This window comes from Thamnophis elegans, chromosome 3 (assembly GCF_009769535.1).
Source record: "Thamnophis elegans isolate rThaEle1 chromosome 3, rThaEle1.pri, whole genome shotgun sequence".
Lineage (NCBI taxonomy): Eukaryota > Metazoa > Chordata > Lepidosauria > Squamata > Colubridae > Thamnophis > Thamnophis elegans.
In genome coordinates this window covers 31,775,150-31,793,716 of record NC_045543.1, presented here as the reverse complement: position 1 = coordinate 31,793,716, position 18,567 = coordinate 31,775,150, and the positions used below count along the sequence as shown (strand labels likewise).

The 18,567-nt window shown below is 41.3% G+C and overlaps 1 protein-coding gene across 1 annotated transcript in view; it reads left to right on the top strand.

Moving 5' to 3' along the window:
* Positions 1-18,327, top strand: part of TNFRSF21 (TNF receptor superfamily member 21) — a 42,568-nt gene extending 24,241 nt beyond the window's left edge. Inside the window, 2 exon segments of the mRNA XM_032212651.1 lie at positions 14,661-14,880; positions 16,989-18,327. Of these exon segments, the coding sequence (XP_032068542.1) occupies positions 14,661-14,880; positions 16,989-17,218 (450 nt within the window). The 3' untranslated portion in view covers positions 17,219-18,327.
* The last annotated feature ends 240 nt before the right edge of the window (positions 18,328-18,567 follow it).

Sequence of the window (18,567 nt, the reverse complement as noted above, 5' to 3'; positions counted from 1 at the left end):
ATCATGAGTGCTGCATCATTGACAGTAGTTGAAATGTAAGTGAGGAGATAGCAGCTGTTAATTTTTTTATCTTATTAGGGGTAAGAAAAAGCCATAAGCTATTTAAATCCAGTACTACTTTCCCCCAAAATATATTTGTAAGTGAGGGTGAGAAAGAAAAGGGTGTAATCCAAAACATGACAAACATAGCAGATGGCCTATACTATATCTGGTAAAAGATCTATTAGTTGTACAGTTCAGATGAAAGAACTTCAGACAATTCATAAAGATCCGGTCTTATTGATTTCACTAATAAAGGAAAGTTGAATGTTTCCTTATTTTGCTTGCAAATTCTGTTATCCTCCCCTCCATTTTTCCTTGCTTAAATTTGATTAATGAAATTCTAAATGAATATTGCTTCCTTGGTTAAGAGTTGCAGTTGACTTTTTTCCACTTCAAAAATTAACTATGCAAGATTTAAAAATGCATGTCTGCTACTGAGTTACATTATATTATTTTTAAAAATAGTTTGAGTTTATAGTACGTCAGATTTGAGTGGAAATGGGTAATTCAGAATTCATGTTAGCAATCTTTAAAACCAATCATTTCTTGGAAATTACTGTGCAGCTCTGGAAGACAGCTGCAGAATTCTAGAAAAAGACACTTTGTCTTAAGGAGATGCTGAGAGGGTCCCCAGGTTAATTTCAGTTAAAAATGTTCGAATAAATGTGTTTATTCTTGACAGTAATCAGAGCTTTATTATTCAACTGAAGAATATCCAATTTTTTTCTTAATCTGAATAAAACATACTACATCAGATTCCTTTTAATCAAAGAAACTGAATATTTACTGCAAATCCCTATCACTGACCTTAGGATTCCCCAGATTTACTATTTTTTCTGTATTATTTCATGGTCAAAGGAGTTATAGCAATTCCCTGTTCTTCTGGAATTACTAGAAGTGGCAGAATAGGAATTTCAAAAGTATGTCAAACTGCTCATTTCATTTAAAAAAATACTCTGCCACAAGAGGTAGCTTTTATGAGGACTTCAGAGCATCAGTTTTCATAAAGTTATGACTATGTACATTCTGTTATACAGAAAGGGGTCTTGTTCAGAGCTTGTGGAAATCTTCATTGCTTTCTTTCTGTCTCAGGGCTACTGGATCCTGCTGTTTGTCTTCCTCTTAGCTCACAGTTCTTAACCGCATTTTCCTCTGCTACTATTGCTCTCTGTGCCAAAACATACTGTATTTTATAGTTTTTAGAGGTAATTTTGTAGAATCCTCTTTTTGGGAAAAAATGTTCAAAAAACATGTTTCAGAAGACATAATTTTAGACTATATTTGTGATTCTCATCCTGTTTATTGTAAATATAAAGACTAGTCTTATTTTTACCCATAATGGAGATATTTTTAAATGTTAGGAAACTCTCTTTATATTCTTCAGATTTTAGGTTTCATTAGATACTTGAGGATCATGCCATTAAGTCCATTCCCTTTTTCATTGTTCTTTCAAAAACAACCCTCAGAGTGGGTTGGACTTGGATATGTTAGGATTAATAGAATAATAGAGTTGGAAGGAACCTTGGAGGTCTTCTAGTCAAACCCCATGCTCAGGCAAGAAATCCTATACCATTTCAGACAAATGGCTGTCCAACTTCTTCTTAAAAACTTCCAGTGTAGGAGCATTAACAACTTCTGGAGGCAAGTTGTTGCACTTGTTAATTGCTTTAATTGTCAGGAAATTTCTTCTTAGTTACGGTTTGCTTCTCTCCTTGATTAGTTTCCATCCATTGCTTCTTGTCCTGTCTTCAGGTGCTTTGGAGAATAGCTTGACTCCCCTTTCTTTGTGGCAACCCCTGAGATATTGGAACGCTGCTATCATGTCCCTACCACCACCAGTCTTTCTTTTCATTAAGTTAGACATAGCCAATTCTAACAACTGTTCTTTATGTTTTAGCCTCCTCTGCACTCTTTCTAGAGACTCAGCATCATTTTTACAACGTGGTGACAAAAACTGGGTGCAGTGTTCTGAGTGTGGCCTTACTTACTAAGGCATTATAGAGTGGTATTGACATTTAACGTGATCTTGATTCTATTTCCTTTGTTGATGCAGCCTTGAAGTGTGTTGACTTTTTGGCAGCTGCAGTGACTGCTGGCTCATATTTAAGTGATTGTCCACTAGGACTCCAAGATCCCTCTCACAGTTACTACTATTGAGCCAGGTACCACCTATACTATGCCTGTGCATTTGGCTTTTCTTGCCTAAATGTAGAATCTTACTTATTTTACCATTGAATATCATTTTGTTAAATAGCGTCCAATGTTCAAGTTATCAGGGTTTTGCATAGATGTTAATGTGATTGGTAATTAATTAAATGAAATTTGGAATCAAAGTGAAATTTTGATTCTGAATTCATTGATTTTTTAAAGTAAGTGATAATACTTGTGTCAGGCTTTAGAGAAGAAAGGTGGTTTTACATCCTGGACATTAAAAAGTAGCAAACTAGGTGTCAGATCCGTGAATCTGCCATCTACCAAGAGCCGAGGTGGCGCAGTGGTTAAATGCAGCACTGCAGGCTACTTCAACTGACTGCAGTTCTGCAGTTTGGCTGTTCAAATCTCACCGGCTCAGGGTTGACTCAGCCTTCCATCCTTTTGAGGTGGGTAAAATGAGGACCCGGATTGTTGTTGGGGGCAATATGCTGACTCTGTAAACTGCTTAGAGAGGGCTGAAAGCCCTATGAAGCGGTATATAAGTCTAACTGCTATTGCTATTCTTGGGGGGGGGCATACTCCCTTTAGACCTTTCTGCCTTTCTCCCATATATATCCTATATTATGTAATTAATCGCTTTATAACTGCTGGCCTGGCACCTAGAGGCCAGGCACTTTCTCACCTTTTGGGGAAAGGATAGGGAGGGAAAGCCATGTGGACTGCATCATTCAGGAAGCAAGCCTGAGAAAGATCTGTTTGAGATTTAATTAAGATCATCTCTATTCTTAGTACAAAATGAAGTAATACAAAAAACTGTTAAGGCACCACATCTGTGACCTTTTACATGCAAAATAGGTACTCACCTGATAAGCTATATTTTTTTATTTAAAACCTGAGGGAATGGATTGAATATCACATTTTCCTGCTGAATCCAGATTTCTGCACAATCCTTATATTAATATATTTTGCTACCTACTGTGTCCCACAGTGCAGACATAAATATTAGCAAGTCCTGTTTTTTTGCTTTCAAGTATTATGCTGCATGACCAACCTCCTGCTTTCAGCATGCAGGAGTGAGATCCATTGCATCTCCATTGGACTGGCATAGTTATCTGTAAACAAAAACTGCCATTTGTTCAACTATTCATTTTAAAAATGGAGTAAATCATACTTTGATATCCTTGCTTTTTAATAAGTCACAAATCAGACATCACAGAGACCTGTAAATCTGTTCAAAATCAGAACCCTTTAATCTTCTCCCCCTATATGTGACAGGTAAGCAGCCTGTTCCCATGATAAATCCGAGAAGCATAAGAAAACCCCCTTGCAGACAGACCAAGACCTACCATATTTCCCTGAAAATAAGGCATGGTCATTTTCTTTTGACCCCCGAATAAAGCACTTTGGCCTTATTTGGGGGGAGGTCTTATTATTTTTGAGGTGCAGAAGAGGCGAGCCTGGTCACTTCATGGCCTGCTGTTCTGTTGCAATATTTTCGGGGAGGGCCTTTTTTGGGGGAGGACTTATTTTAGTGCTTGCGCTCAAAAGCCCAATTGGGCTTATTATCCAGGGATGTCTTATTTCAGGGAAACAGGGTATTAAATCATAATTCAGCATGAAATGAAATGAAATGAAATAAAAGAGTGTAGTAACATTCTCCCACTGGAACTGAGAGGCATAATGGTTTCAGAGATAAACCTGATACCAGCTTTTTTAGCGCATAAAAGTATCTTCCCAGGTCTGTTTATATTTCCTGAGTTATCACTCTCATGATACACATTTTGAAGATTCAGATACAGTAAGCTGTTACTGTAATATCAATTTGGGATACTGGATAGGCTTTAATCATCTACATAGTTGGTCTGTGTCTTCTATCTGTCTCCCATCTCCTCCATTCAGGAGCAGATATTTAGGTTCCATGTCGCCTGTACAGAATGTCTGGGGGGGGAAATGTAACCACGGAACAGTAGTGGGTTTCAAATTTTTTAAGAATCTCTTTTGTAGGGGTGGTCTGCTTTGTGGGAGTGGCTTGCCAGCCGTGTGACTGGGTGGGAGTGGCTTGCCAGCCATGTGACTGGGTAGGAGTGGCTTGCCAGCCATGTGATTGGGTGGGAGTGCCTTGCCAGCCATGTGACCGAGTGGGAGTGGCTTGGCAGTCCATGTGCTGAACTACCTGTTCTTGTTTTGTGTACGCAAACATAAAGTACAATCGGTGCAACTGGTTAACTCTTTATACTGTATATAATCTCTGAAAATGTAAAAGAGAGAAAACATAGGACTCCCCAGTCTGTCCCAACTGCATTTCAGCTTCTGCAACTTCCTCCCACCCTCAAAATCCAGGGCCAATAAGTTAATTCCAATTCTACACACAAAAACACCCCCCCTACCAAACACACACACACACACACACACACACACACTCACTGTTTCCATTTCTTTGAAGGATTTTTCAGCACCTGTCCCTGCATAAAGAGGCTCAAGGAAAGATAATCAATTTCTTTTTGGAGTTTGGAAGTACTTAGAAGTAGCAAAATTTCCCACTGCTTTCCGGTGTCTCAAAAGCCCATCATAAAGGCGAGAATCCATCTTTCTGCTTCTCAGTGCAGAAATTCCTATATGTTCCAGTAGATTTCAGAAGCATCACTTGGAAGCAGAAACAGCCAATGTGGATCCTCAAGAGTAGTCACTGCTATATAAGGTTTCTTTAGTGCTGTGAGCTATACAATTTAAAGTTTCTGCACATTGCTATCAAGCAATTTAAGCAGGAATATATCTCTGAGAGTAAACAGGTATTTTGCTTATGACATTTGTACTTACTGCAACAAGCAAGCACTCGCCCTCTAAATAAGTTAGATATTAAAACTTGATAAGTATTCTTAACAAGAAATTCACAATGGTAGCATCACATTCCAAAATACTTATGATATTTGCACAACCACCAGCTTTGCAGTTCTTGTCTTCTTAACTGATGGGAGACTGAAACCCAATAAATATATCCCCAATAAAAAAATAGTGTGTCAGCCAAATGGGAAAATCCAAAGAAAAAATATTGGACTTCCTGCTAAGAAGTAACAATTTATATATAGTATGCACAATTCTTTTAGTTAAACTATTACTGAACAATTTAATAGTTGTGTCACAATATTATTCTAATTGCCACTACTACCCTACTTATATCTATTATATCTATTGCCACTACTACCCTACTTCCTAGACGTTCACTAGTGTCTCCCCCCCCCCCAAGATTTAAGAGCATGTGAAATAGTTTTGATGAAAGTTGCATGATATGAAACTTATCTCCTTTGAAATAATGTTTGGTTTTAATTCTCCAATGAATCAAAAGGAACGTTTCACGCTTCCTTGTTACACAGCATTTGTTTTAGCTTTCCATAGCTCTCCCAAAAAACCAACCAAGGAAGATAAACCACATAAATCTAATACTGTTGTGCATGGCTTTGCAGTAAATTATCTGTACAGTAAGCCAAAATAGTTTAAGATTATAATTAGCCCACCTGTTTTCCCCATTAACATGCAAATACATTTTTTCTTGTTCAGAGACTGCATGAGAGATTTCCCAGTCCTTGCAAAATATCACATTATGTCCACATAAGGGGAGCAGCAACTCCTCTGTGAATGGTGGGGAGAGGGAGTTCAGCTTCTCCTCCGCCATTTAAAGACTGCAGCAGGGAGAATCACAACTTTTTTTTCCTCTCCCTCCATTCACAGAGGAGCTGCGGCTCCCTTTATGCTCCCCCTGGCCCCTCCCTCCCAGAGGTCAAAGCACCTGAAAGGGACAGGAAGGCTGCCACAGCTTCACTGCACCTCAGCAGATGGAGCGCCTGTGCAATCGGAGCAACCACGCTCCCTGGCGATGGGCAGGCAGTTGCAGGCGCTCCACCAGCTCAGGTGCAGCCAGACCAGAAGTTTCTCTTCTCAGAAATGTCTTCTCAGTGGAGCTGTGGCAGCCTGCCTGTCCCTTTCAGGTGCTTTGACCCCCGGGAGGGAGGGATCCAGGTGGGGGCATAAAGGGGAGCTGCAGCTCCTCTTGAATGGGGGGGAGTTCAGCTTCTCTCTGCCATTTAAAAGGCTGCAGCAGGGAGAATCCTAACTTTTTTCCTCTCCCTCCATTCAGAGCGGAACTGCTCCAGCCTCCCCCCCCCACATTGCCCAGTAATCCTAACCTTTACGCTCTTCTCCGCACTCTCCTCGGCTCCTCGCAACTGCAATAGATGTCTGGAAGTGGCTTTTGGGGCTAATGGGGCTTGGGCTTCCAGCCCGACAGCCCCTGCTGCTTCTGGAAGTCTATTGCAGTCGCGAGGAGCCGAGGGGAGCGCGAAGGTTCTCGGCACTCTGGGAAGCTGCAAAAGCAGCTGGGAGAGGCGCATGGCTTGGTTTAGCCTCCCTGGACATCGCAGCAGCAGCCCCAAGTGCGCCGATCTCAGCATTTTTTGCATCGGGGCATGCTGCAAGAGGGAGGGAGTGAAGACCTTTTCTGGCCGGCGCAAAGGACTTCCCCGGAGTTGCTTTGCTGAGCACGGGCCCACATCTCCACCACGAGCAATCTGGAAAAGGTCTTCACTCGCTCTCTCTGCAGCACGCCCTGATGGAAAAATGCTGAGGTCAGCGCGGGTTGGGGCTGCTGCTGCAACGTCCAGGGAGGCTAAACCAAGGTGTGCACCTCTCCCAGTCGCGTTCGTGGCTTTTCGGAGCACCAAGAACCTTCACGCTCTTCTCCATGCTATCCTCAGCTCCTTGCAACTGAATAGATGTCCAGAAGCGGTGGGGGCTGTCGGGTTGGAAACCCAAGCCCCATTATCCCAAAAGTTGCTTTCTGGACGTCTATTCGCAGTCGCAAGGAGTGTGCGGAGAGAGTGCAAAGTTCAGCGGAGGTAGGAAGTCAGCGCTCCCGAGAACCTTCCTGCCTCTGCTGGTGCATTTCCTCCTCCTCCCTCCTCTTCCTCTTCACTCCCCCAAGGCTCTTCTCTGCCTTACCGGCTCAGCAGGAGCCGGGCACAAGTGATGGGAGGAAAACCACACCTTGGTAAACTTTCCCGGGAAGGGAGGTGGGGAACCAGTGGGGGTGGGGGAGAATGCCCTGAAACGCCCCTGTGCTTTGCTGGTGGCCATGCCTCCTAGGCAAGTTCAGGGAGGTCCTAGGAGGCTGGCCGCACCGCACAAGCTACCACCCACGAGCAGCGACGGAACGGGTGGGGGAAGTGAGCGAGGGGGCTGGGCAGGCGCTCCGTGATGAACCTCTTCTAACTGGTTCAGTAGATTTTTGGAACCTCTTCTACCAAAGAAGTTAGAACCGGCAGAAACCCACCCCTGCCACTGAGGCACCAAAATAAAGTTTCATATTGGAGTATCATGAAAGGTAGAGGTGTGGGCAGGATCCAATTGCATCACAGTGCAAGATCCACCCTTTTTGTATGTGCATATAATGTCACAGCACATACAGAAAATTGGCAATGTTTATATTGCCTTAATATGACACTAATTTTGTCATTTGCCCCTCTTGATCTGCATCCCACAGGTGCCATCAAGTAGTAGTGTTTTGAGAACATTGTATTCATTGCAATATTTCAGTTTCCCAATCCATCACCATTAACTTTTTCTTCTTCTTCTGGTGAGTACTGTATATATGTTAACTTTGAATTATGCACATTCCAAACTTAATCTCTTTAAATTGCCTAAATGATTAAGTTAGAACTAGTTCTTATTGTACGCATACTGCTTTGAGTTGAGTTATAAATTAGTGATGATGACATTTGATGGAAGAACTGGAATACTTGTCACTGCCCTTAGTAGTTTGATGTACTTTTGAAATATTGTATTTGGTATTATTATTTCTCTTACATTATTTAATCAAATTTCAAATTTCAGAGTGACCAGTGGGGTCAACATCGAGGGCTTTTGAAGCTATAATCTAAACCAGCTAGCAGTTGCTAGGTTGCCTACCGCTACATTAGTATTTTAGGGAGACAGACATTGTCTTATAGAGAAATATTTAAATTGCAAGATCATAATTTCATTCTTGATAATGATACTTTGGGAACCTTTGCTTCCTGTTGAAAGTAATGTAATGATAACCACATCAAACGCATGCATGATAACTTGGTTGTCTTCCGGTGCAACTTTTTGTGTTTTATTGGAGGCAGCTGTATATTAGCTCTGGTATTTAGAATTAGGTATTTTTTTAATGGTTGTTTCAAGGGAAGAACTACCAGTGTGCATCTATGGGTCCTGGGAAAGTGTCTTTTTATAAAGAACTGGCAATGATTTAGCATAAATTATTATCTAGAAGGAACAGCAACAGTTAGATGAGGTAGTTTGTGTGGGTTCATGGAAAGGTTTTATTAGTACTAATGGGAGTAATTGCTTTGAGTGTCTCTAAGTAATACTATCTGTTATCCTTTCTGTCCCTGCCCTTCCTCTTCTGGCCTCCCATGACCTCATAGCGCTTCCTCCTACCCCCACTCGTTGTCCTGCCTCAATCTCCCCTTCATCTGATACCCATCTTCAGTCTTCCTGTACAGAATGTTTGTTCTTTCTGAGTGGAAGAAGATTTTGATACTTTAGAATTGCTGCAGCTCTGTTTCTCCTGCCCAGGGAAAAAGGGCCTGACTTTCGAATCTAACAGTTTTCTTTTTTTTTTAAAAAAGGAAAAAATAAGATGCAACCCAGCCTGCTTAAGCTAGCAGGAATTGTTTTTCTTTCTCAATAAAATTGATGCTGATAATGAAACATTATTGCTTTTGAATTATCTCTGGGTTCCAGTTTAGGTTTAGAATGTTGATTTGTTTGTCATGTGAGGATGAGATATATATATATATATATATATATATATAATATATATATATATATATATATATTGCAAGTTTATAGTACACAAAAATCACAGATGATTCTGAGCTTAAATGTCTTTTTGCCTTCACTGGTCAGGAATGCCATAGCTGAGAATATTGTATTTGATCAAGAGAAAAATCAGAATAGAGCTGAAAGGGACCTTGCAGGTCTTCTAGTCCAGCCCCCTGCTCAAGCAGAACATCCTATACCATTTCAGACAAGTGACTTATCCAGTCTCTTCTTAAAAAACCCCAATGATGAAGCACCCACTTTTGAACTTCTGAAGGCAAGCTGCTTTACTGGTTAATTGTCCTCACTGTTAGGAAGTTTCTCTTTAATTCCAGGTTGCTTCTCTCCTTGAATAGTTTCCATCCATTGTTTCTTGTCCTGACCTCTGATGTTTTGGAAAATAAAATGCCCCCTCCTCTTTGTGGCAGCCTCTCAAATAATGGAATACTGCTATCATGTCTCCTCAGTCCTTCTTTTCTCTGGATTAGCCAAACCCAATTCCTGCAACTGTTCTTCATATGTTTTAGTCTCCAGGCCTTTAATCATGTTAGTTGCTCTTCTTTGCACTTTTTCCAAAGTCACATCATCTTTTTGTAATATGGTGACCAAAACTGGATGCAGTATTCCAGATGTGGCCTTACTAAGGCTTTATAAAGTGGTACTGATACTTCACGTGATTTTGATTCTATGCCTCTGTTTATATAGCCAAGGATTGTGTTAGCTTTTTTGGTGGTGGCTCCACACTGCTGACTCATATTTAAGTGATTGTCCACTAGGATTCCAAGGTCCCTCTCACAGTTACTGTTTTTGAGCCAGATTTTGCCTAACCTGTACTTGTACCTTTGTTCTCCTGCCTAGGTGTAAAACCTTGCTTTTCTCCGCATTAAATTTCATGTTGTTGGATAGGGCCCATTGTTTAACTCTGTCAAGATTTTTTTGGATCCTGAGCTTGTCTTCTAGGTATTGGCTGCAAATTTGATGATTCTCTCCCCTTATCTAAGTCATTTATGAAGATATTGAAGAGAACTGGGTTGAATGCAGCCCTTCCTAAATTTTGGCAAACAGGATGAAAAGCAGCAAGAACTGGGTTAGCCTTGATCCTGTTCATGCCAATATTGTCTCCTTGCAGGGGTGTCAAACTCAATTTCATTGAGGGCCGCATGAGGGTTGTGTTTGACCTCAGGGGCCAGGGTGGGCATGGTCAGTTTGATGTCACTTGTGTTGGGAGTGCCTGTGGTGGCCTGAGTGCTCGGCCAGCGAAAACGGGCTCCCGATCTTCATTTTCAGCTACAATGGCCTCCTGCAGCCCTCTGACAATGAAAACGCAGCCAAAAATGGGGTCTGGGAGGGCTGTGCACAGCCCTCCTGAGCTTCATTTTTGCTGGCAGGGGCTTCACAGCCCGGTTGTTCGCTGTTTCTAGAGTGGCCTCGTGGGCCAGATCCAGGGGTGGGTTTCAACCGGTTCGTGGCGGTCCCCGCGAACCCGTTGGTCGGCGAACCCGGAAGTAAGTAACTTCCGGGAACGGCGAAGGGCCCACCCGCCCGCCCGCGCTACTTACCGATCTTTGAAGGCTTCTGCGCTTCCACGCAGGCACATGGCACATACAGCGCCTGCATGATTCTCTTTGAGCAGCTGGATGGCACATACAGCGCCTGTGCGAGTCTCCGCGAGCAGCTGGAGCATCACGCAGGTGCTAAGACGCATGCGTGAACTGCGCGCGTGCACGAGGACGCCGCCAGCCCCATTCCAACCGAACCGGTTGGAACGGGATTAGCAACCCACCCCTGGCCAGATCTAACTGCACCATGGGCCGGATCCGGTCCCTGGGCCTTGAGTTTGACACTCCTGGCTCTAGAGTCTAGACCAAGCCTCATATTGCAAATTAATAATAATAATAAAGCTGGAGAACTCTAGAGCCTGAAAAGAAGTTTCTCCTTGAAGATGGATAGAGTATTATGTCCTTCCAATGCTTTTTGTTGCATTCATTTTCATCTGGGGTGGTTCAGAAACAGTCTCATCCTAGGAAGAAAAAGAGTCACCATAGATATGGGGAACGCCTACTATAGGTGACAGAGAACCTAAATTTGCACATGGAAAATTCCTGGGGAAAGGTTGCTCCCTATTTAGTACTACCTAATATTTAAGTACCTTTCCCCAAAGACCCTCTGAGTATCTGTTTACACGTAGATCTCTCTGTAAAATGGGGTTGAGAGAAGGCTAGATTTAGCTAGATCTGTTCTCGAAAAAAAAGATACTCACAGGAAAATTACAATGAGGATAGAACTCTCCAAAAATAACATCAATATACTAGCAAAACAAGGGAGGGTCCTTCCCTTAGCAAGATTTCCCCTGCTATGACTAGTGGAGGAGGCTGTTCAACACTGTGTCATTGTTGCCAGAATGAATGGTAGAAAGGCAGAGAGGTAGATATGCATCACTTATGAAGAACTGCTCAAAAGATAAAGAAAACAGAATAAATTCCTTTGGCCCAGACTACTCATTGTGGTCATCTGCAGATAGGTAGAGTTTTAAACAAGACGAATCCTTTCAGTCTAAAGTTCATTCCTCACCACATTTTATTCTATTTGTAAACCAAGCTACTATTGTCTTATACAAGAACAAAAGGTGCACAAGAGTCCACCCCCAAAAGGACATCATGTGGTTATCAAACATTCCAGTTCAAACAGTTATTGTGCAATAAATCAGTTCTTGCTTTCCTGTTTTTGCATGTGGGAGATGCATGTGCTCTCTTGAGTTCATCTGAGTTTTCAGACATTCTTATATGAATGCTGCTTTGTGCAAATTGTGAATTGAATTAGATGGATGAAAGCTGTGTGTGTGTGTGTGTGTGTGTGTGTGTGTGTGTGTTCCCCCTTGCTTTCCTGAACCCTTGCCTCTCTTGCTTTCCCCTCCTCCTGCTGAAAACAAGGCACAGAGTGAATCAGCATCCTATTCTGACAGTCACAGGAGGATTGTTGGTTTAATAGCAATTTGGCCGATAGGAACAGAAGATTCCAAAGAGATTGTTGGATCTAAGCAACCTTTGAAGCTCCAGGAATGGCAAATCATTCGCAGCTCATATTTTGTTCCTCATTACCCCTGTGTTCTCCCTCTACGTATATAAAACATGGCATTCTTTGGTAGATAATATTTCTTTCAAAAGTCTGGTGAACAATTACATCAAACATTTGTTTGAGAGTGGATTTGTGAATGCCAGAGACTGCTTTTTCAGAGAGCTCTTTCAGTAATGTACTAGAATTCCATTGTCCTTTTATTATTATTCCTGTTATTCATGAGATGGCTTAAAATGTTTAAAAAACAAAGCAGAAAAAGTATTTTTTTCAGATACTTTTAGGACTTGTAGATTCCCCACTTCTCACTTTCAAATTTGGAAACGGATAAATGATATGTTTCAGTGGGGCAGACAGTATTTTCTGCAGTCCTAACTATTCACTGAAACCTGTACCTGTTGTGCTTGGTTGCTGTATCAAACCAGACAATTATAGAAAACAAATAAAAGGTAATCAATAATTTCTGTGTAGAATAGTATCATCAGCTCCTGGGGCAATCTGATGGCAGGCCTGTTCCATCTCCTCTCCTTAGAACAGTGTTTCTCAGCCTTGGCGACTTTAAGTCCCGTGGACTTCAACTCCCAGAAACCCCCAGCCAGCATAGCATAGCTGGCTGGGGGATTCTGGGAGTTAAAGTCCACGGAACTTAAAGTCGCCAAGGTTGAGAAACACTGCCTTAGAAAGTATCTTACACCTTTTCTCTTTGTGTGCATGTGCATATTCATGCTTTCACCATCCCTCAGTTGATGAAAAGCCCATTCCAGAGAGCAGGAGGGCCTTCCTTCTGCAGGAACACATGAAAAATTAGGAAAGGGGGTGGGGTAAATGTGCGGATGGGAAATGGTCATCTTAAAGCAGCCACTCGCTATTTTAACTGTGGGTATTTTTATTAATGATAATTGAGCCCAAATGAACCATGCTAAGTGTTTCAGGATACTTAGCACTGTGAATAATCATAAAAATAGGCAGAAAACTGTAATGCAATGGCTTGTTTAGCTATTTGCTCAATAGAATTTTGTGTAAAGATATTGGTGGACTGGAATTAATTAGTACAACCCATTTCTGTCTACTCCCTGTTTATGAACTACTTGAAAGAAAGCGGGGGGGGGGGACATTTAATTTCTAAAAAAATAAAATTGAGGGATTTGGCCTTAAGAGAACAGTCTTGCTTGTTGTGTGATATATGAGCTGACATAACCCTCAACCTGGCTTTTGCCATTGTGTCTGGAAAGGACTCCCAGGGCCTCAAAATAGGGAGCAATCTGAGGCTGTTTTTAATTTTGATCAGACATGGCATTTTTCAGACTTCAATGGTGTGAAGTTTCTTCTCTTTCAAATAAAGCAATTTAGAAAAGAGAAGATGGTGATAATAAACGGGAAGTTGTTATGACCCATTTATGGACTTGGGCCAAAAGCATGCTTAGGTTGCCCCTCGCTGACCTTTTGGGATCATTGGCAAAACAGCTGCCTGGAGGCAAAGCAGCGTCTTCCACCAGACAGAAAGAGATCTAGATGCAAGGCAGAACCTGGTGCTGCAGAGAGATGCCATCGGGCTGTCTTCTCTCTCCAGTAGATTTAGTGCAGGAGTTCAATCAGTTGTCTAACTGTACATATTTGAGGAAGTATAGAATGTAGTAGACAGGAATTCAGAATAAGTACTTTCACCTATTTTGTAAATAGTAAAATAATGATTATGTAAAGACTTTAGTGAAATTTAACTGTGTATATTGTAGTTTTGCCTGTACTCACAAAATCAAGTCAGTCGATAAAATCTTAGGAGCAACTTTGTCAAAGTCTAAATAAGAACATAAGGCGTTTTATTGGTCCAGATCAAAGGTCTCTTTATTTGTCCAGACAAAAGCATTCTGCTTCATTTGTGGCAACCTACTTGCTACTGTGATCCCATAAATTGGGTATGAGAGCAGTAACTTCTTTAGTTTTCCAGCAATTGGCAAAGAGAGGCCTATTGTCTCTAGTACTAGATACCATAGCTACCAGCTTTGTTTATTTGTTAAAGTTATATTCCTCCTCTTTACTAGAGGTCATGATAGTTTACTTTCCATTTGAAATGGGTTGGGTTGAAAATGATTGGTCAGAATCACCCAGGGGATTTCCATAGCTACGGGGAGACTTAAACCAGGTCTCCACAGTCCAACAACTTAACTACTGCATCACACTGTCTTTCCTTATCTAACTATGGATTTATTTACTCTCCCTTCAAAGTTTTTCAGGCAGTGTCTATCACTACATTTTTTAGGAATGAATTTCAAATTTTTATAGCATGATCTATGGAGCAGTACTTCTTTTGTCTGTCCATAATTTTAATTTCATAAATTTCAAACCATTCAACTTTACTGTTTTTAGACCTGTCCGTTGGAATAGTGAAAAGAGAAATTTATTGGCCTGGAAAACCCATCCTGTTGTCATCTTCATACCTTTCTGAAGGGAACTGTATGTCCTAGTGGAAGTGGATTGCCCAACTTGTCTCAGAACACTAGTATGTAATTTTTTTTTCATATTATGTCTTCCTGTTGCAGCTTGAAGCTGACAAGTTGATTCTTCCGGTAAATTCTGGACCACTCAGCCCAACTCCCAGCCCAACTCCAAAGTCAGAGGCAACCATAATTCCTGTGGAACCATCTCCCTTGGAAAAGAACAAGTGCTTCTTTGTGGATGAGTCCGAACCTCTTCTTCGCTGCGATTCCACCTCTAGTGGTTCTTCTGCTCTTAGCCGAACAGGCTCTTTTATTACCAAAGGTACTGAAGACCTCAGTTGTTCACAGGGCCATTGTTTAATTTCATTCAGAATGAGATGTTTAAGGAACAGATGGGAAATATTCAGAATGCAGACTTCAGGTTTGTCCTGAAAACATATTTCAAAAACATAGACTCCACATATGGCCAAATATTTAGAAATTGATTGTGGCTTAATACCATATGATGCCCAAGTCTGCTTAGTATCATTAATACAAATAGAGTTTGTATATTTTGTCACAATATAAAAAGATGTGGAGATTCCAGAAAGAGTGTAAAGAAGAGCAACAAAGGGGACTGGAGGCTAAAACATATGAAGAACAGTTACAGAAATTAGATATGTCTAGTCTATTGAAAAGAAGGACTAGGGGTAAAATGATAGCTGTCTTCCAATATCTAAGGGTCTGTCACAAAGAAGACAGGGTCAACCTATTCTCCAAAACACCCAAAGGCAGGATTATAAGTAATGGATGGAAACTAATCAAGGAGAGAATCAACCTAGAACTAAGAAGAAATTTCTTGACATAACACTTAGTGGAATGGCTTGGCTTCAGTAGATATGGGTGCTCCATCACTGGAGGTTTTTAAGAAGAGATTGAACAGCCATTTGTCTGAAATGGTATAGGGTCTCCTGCTTGGGCAGGGAGTTGGATTAGAAGACCTCCAAGGTCCCTTCCAACTCTGTTGCTCTGTAGTTCCATGACTTCTTCAACAATCCCTTATTTAAAAACTTGGTTTAGTATTATAGATGGTCCTCACTTAACAATGGTAATTGGGACCAGGAACTCCTTCACTAAGAGACATAGTTGCATAACTTGACATACATGACCATGGAGTTGACAATTGCAGCTGTCCCAGTTGCTGTCATTAGCCAAATCCCATGTGACTGCAGCATCTCCCATGGCCATATCATTGCCTTTTGTAATATCCTACTGGCTCACCCATTGATTTAGCTTGTCAGACACCAGTAGTGAAGATCGCAAAGATGACCAGTAGTGATCACATAACTGTGGGACGCTGCAACTGTTGTAACTGCAAGCTGGTTGCTTAGTGTTCAAATTGTGATCCTCCAACTGAGGGAACAGTCATAAATAAAACAGTGCCATTGTAATTTTGAATGGTTCTGGATGAATGGTTATTCCAAAAGCAGTGCCTGCATGCACTAACTTAGCCATTGTGCTCTTATTTTCGAGTGATACTGATCACACTTAGGTCATTTAAGGAAATCAGTTGTATCTGAAACTTCTGAGCCCAACTCATCTATTATAGTACAACTGGTTCTTTCTGGCTTAAAACTATACTAGAAGGAGAAATGGCGGCTGTTACTGCTGATTTGGCAACCATACATGCACTATGTAAACATAATCATCATTCACCTGATGTGTAAGTTTGAGGATCAAGTCATATTGTGCTTGAATCACAATGGTGTAGGGTATTACTACTTTGTCTCTGGGCAACATAGCCCAAGCAGTAAAAGAATAAACTGCAGTTTATTCTATGACAAAAGTAAAACAGCAGAGTAAAAAAAAACAACAGCTTTTGAATATAGAGGAAAGGAGACTTCAGTGACCCAGATTCTCTCATTTCATTACTCCATATTTAGGCTTTCTTCTGTTAGACAGCTGGGGCACACAGGAGCTTATGAGATGGTAGTCTCATGATGAATTGAGAGCCATTGATCCACTCTCCCTCTGATTGCGGGCAGCTTGCAAAAACATCACAAAGATAATAATTCTACTAAAAGCAATAAAATAAATATAAAAGACACAGATAAAGATTTTATGCTGAAAAAGGTGGGTGGGTGAGTGAGTTGTTGTTGTTGTTCAACCCTGGTGACAGTTTGTTCCATAATGCAGATCCTGCCTTGGAGCAACTAGTGTTAATTATTGATGTTTTTGTGGCAGGACCTGCCCCCAAATTCCCCCCCCCCCCCCAATTGATGGTCTTAGATTGTGGCTGGGACTATGGAAACAGGCCAGTCTGAATTCAGCATCTGAGCGAGAAAGCAGCACTGAAGAGACTGCCAAGCCTAGTGAATGGTAGCACAGCCTGGGGCAATTCACTCCTTGCAAGTCTGTGATTAATAGGCCATTTATCTTCTCTCTTGTTAGAAAAGAAAGACACGGTGCTGCGCCAGGTGCGCCTGGACCCTTGTGACCTGCAGCCCATCTTTGACGACATGCTTCACCTTCTAAACCCGGAAGAACTGCATGCTATTGAGGAGATTCCACAGGCAGAGGACAAGCTGGATAGGCTTTTTGAAATTGCCGGTGTCAAAAGCCAGGAAGCGAGCCAGACTCTACTGGATTCAGTTTATAGCCACCTGCCTGATCTGCTTTAGACGTGGGCCACTAGAGGCCCCTTGCACCAACACAGTGGCTGCTGCTTGTATGCGCTTGGCACATGTTAAAGATAAGACATGGGCAGGATATTTTGTAGAAGTCGTGGCCAGTATTTTCCTCTTAAGTTTTCTTTTTTTCTTCTTTTGTCTTCTGAGAGTAGTTTGCTCTCATCTTTATGGTTTGAATTAAAAAATATTGTTTTCCCCTCTTCTATTACAACATTTTAATTTTTCATTCAAAGTTGTAATTGTAGCCACTTAAAAACTATGGATTAATACATTCATAATTTACTCTTTGGATTCGGACTTGCATTTTAAATCTTTTAACTTTTCAGGAGCCTTTTGGATTTTTCTTTAATTCCACTTTGATTTTTCTTGCCCTCTCATTACAGATATTTTGAATTCTTCTTCTCTGCTCTTTTCATGGTTAGCTAGATCTGCTTTTCCTCAAGATGACTTTAAGAAAAACTACTGCTGAATGATGCACATTCACTGATATTTTACTAGCACAGCTATTTATTGTATGGTTTTCACATGGACAAACAGATAACGATAAGTGACTTGTGCTTCTCTGGAACTATAATGCTGAAACATTTCAACTGTAACTTCTTCAGCCTTCCAGACAATGAGACCTTGGCCTGCAGCTGAATGTAATTCTGTTTGCTTGACTTAAGGGAAAGATGTTGCCTTGCCCCTGTAGGATCTCAGCAGGCTTGATCACTTGGGAGTAGCACCTAGAGCTGGACTCTGGAAAGTAAAGGAGAACCCTGGTGGTGCCACATTTCTCATTCTATAAGATTTATTGATATGTGCTTCAAAATTGTCCTTTTGTGGGTTTTTATACAGATGTGGCCAATAAGTATATTTCAAAGCCTTCATGTGGTCTTTGAAATCCTTCCCCATCCCCACTTCACTTTTTATTAAAAATGCTGCATTGTGAAAAATCATGCCTCTGCTATATTTGCATCTATTGTGCTCCAGGAATAAATCATCTACAATCATGCTTATTTAAGGAGACATATTGCAAGGTGATGAGAGGTGACTGGAAGGAGCGCATTTTTTTTTGGATGGGGGGGGAAGACCTTTGCCTTCTGGTGTACTAATTTATTAATAAATACTAGGTGTTTGCTATGTGATAATGTTTCTGTTTATCCTCCGTAACTAGTTGGGGACTTTAAAAGCAGTTCTTACTGTCAGGCAGGCGTTTAAATGAAATCGTACCCTGAGCTCAAGTAAGGAAGGAGCAGTTATAAAGATGGGAATAATGATCATGGACTATCAAATCTGATGCACCAATTTGATGTGATGAAAGCATCAGGCAAAAACTCTGAGACCATGGGTTCTAGTCC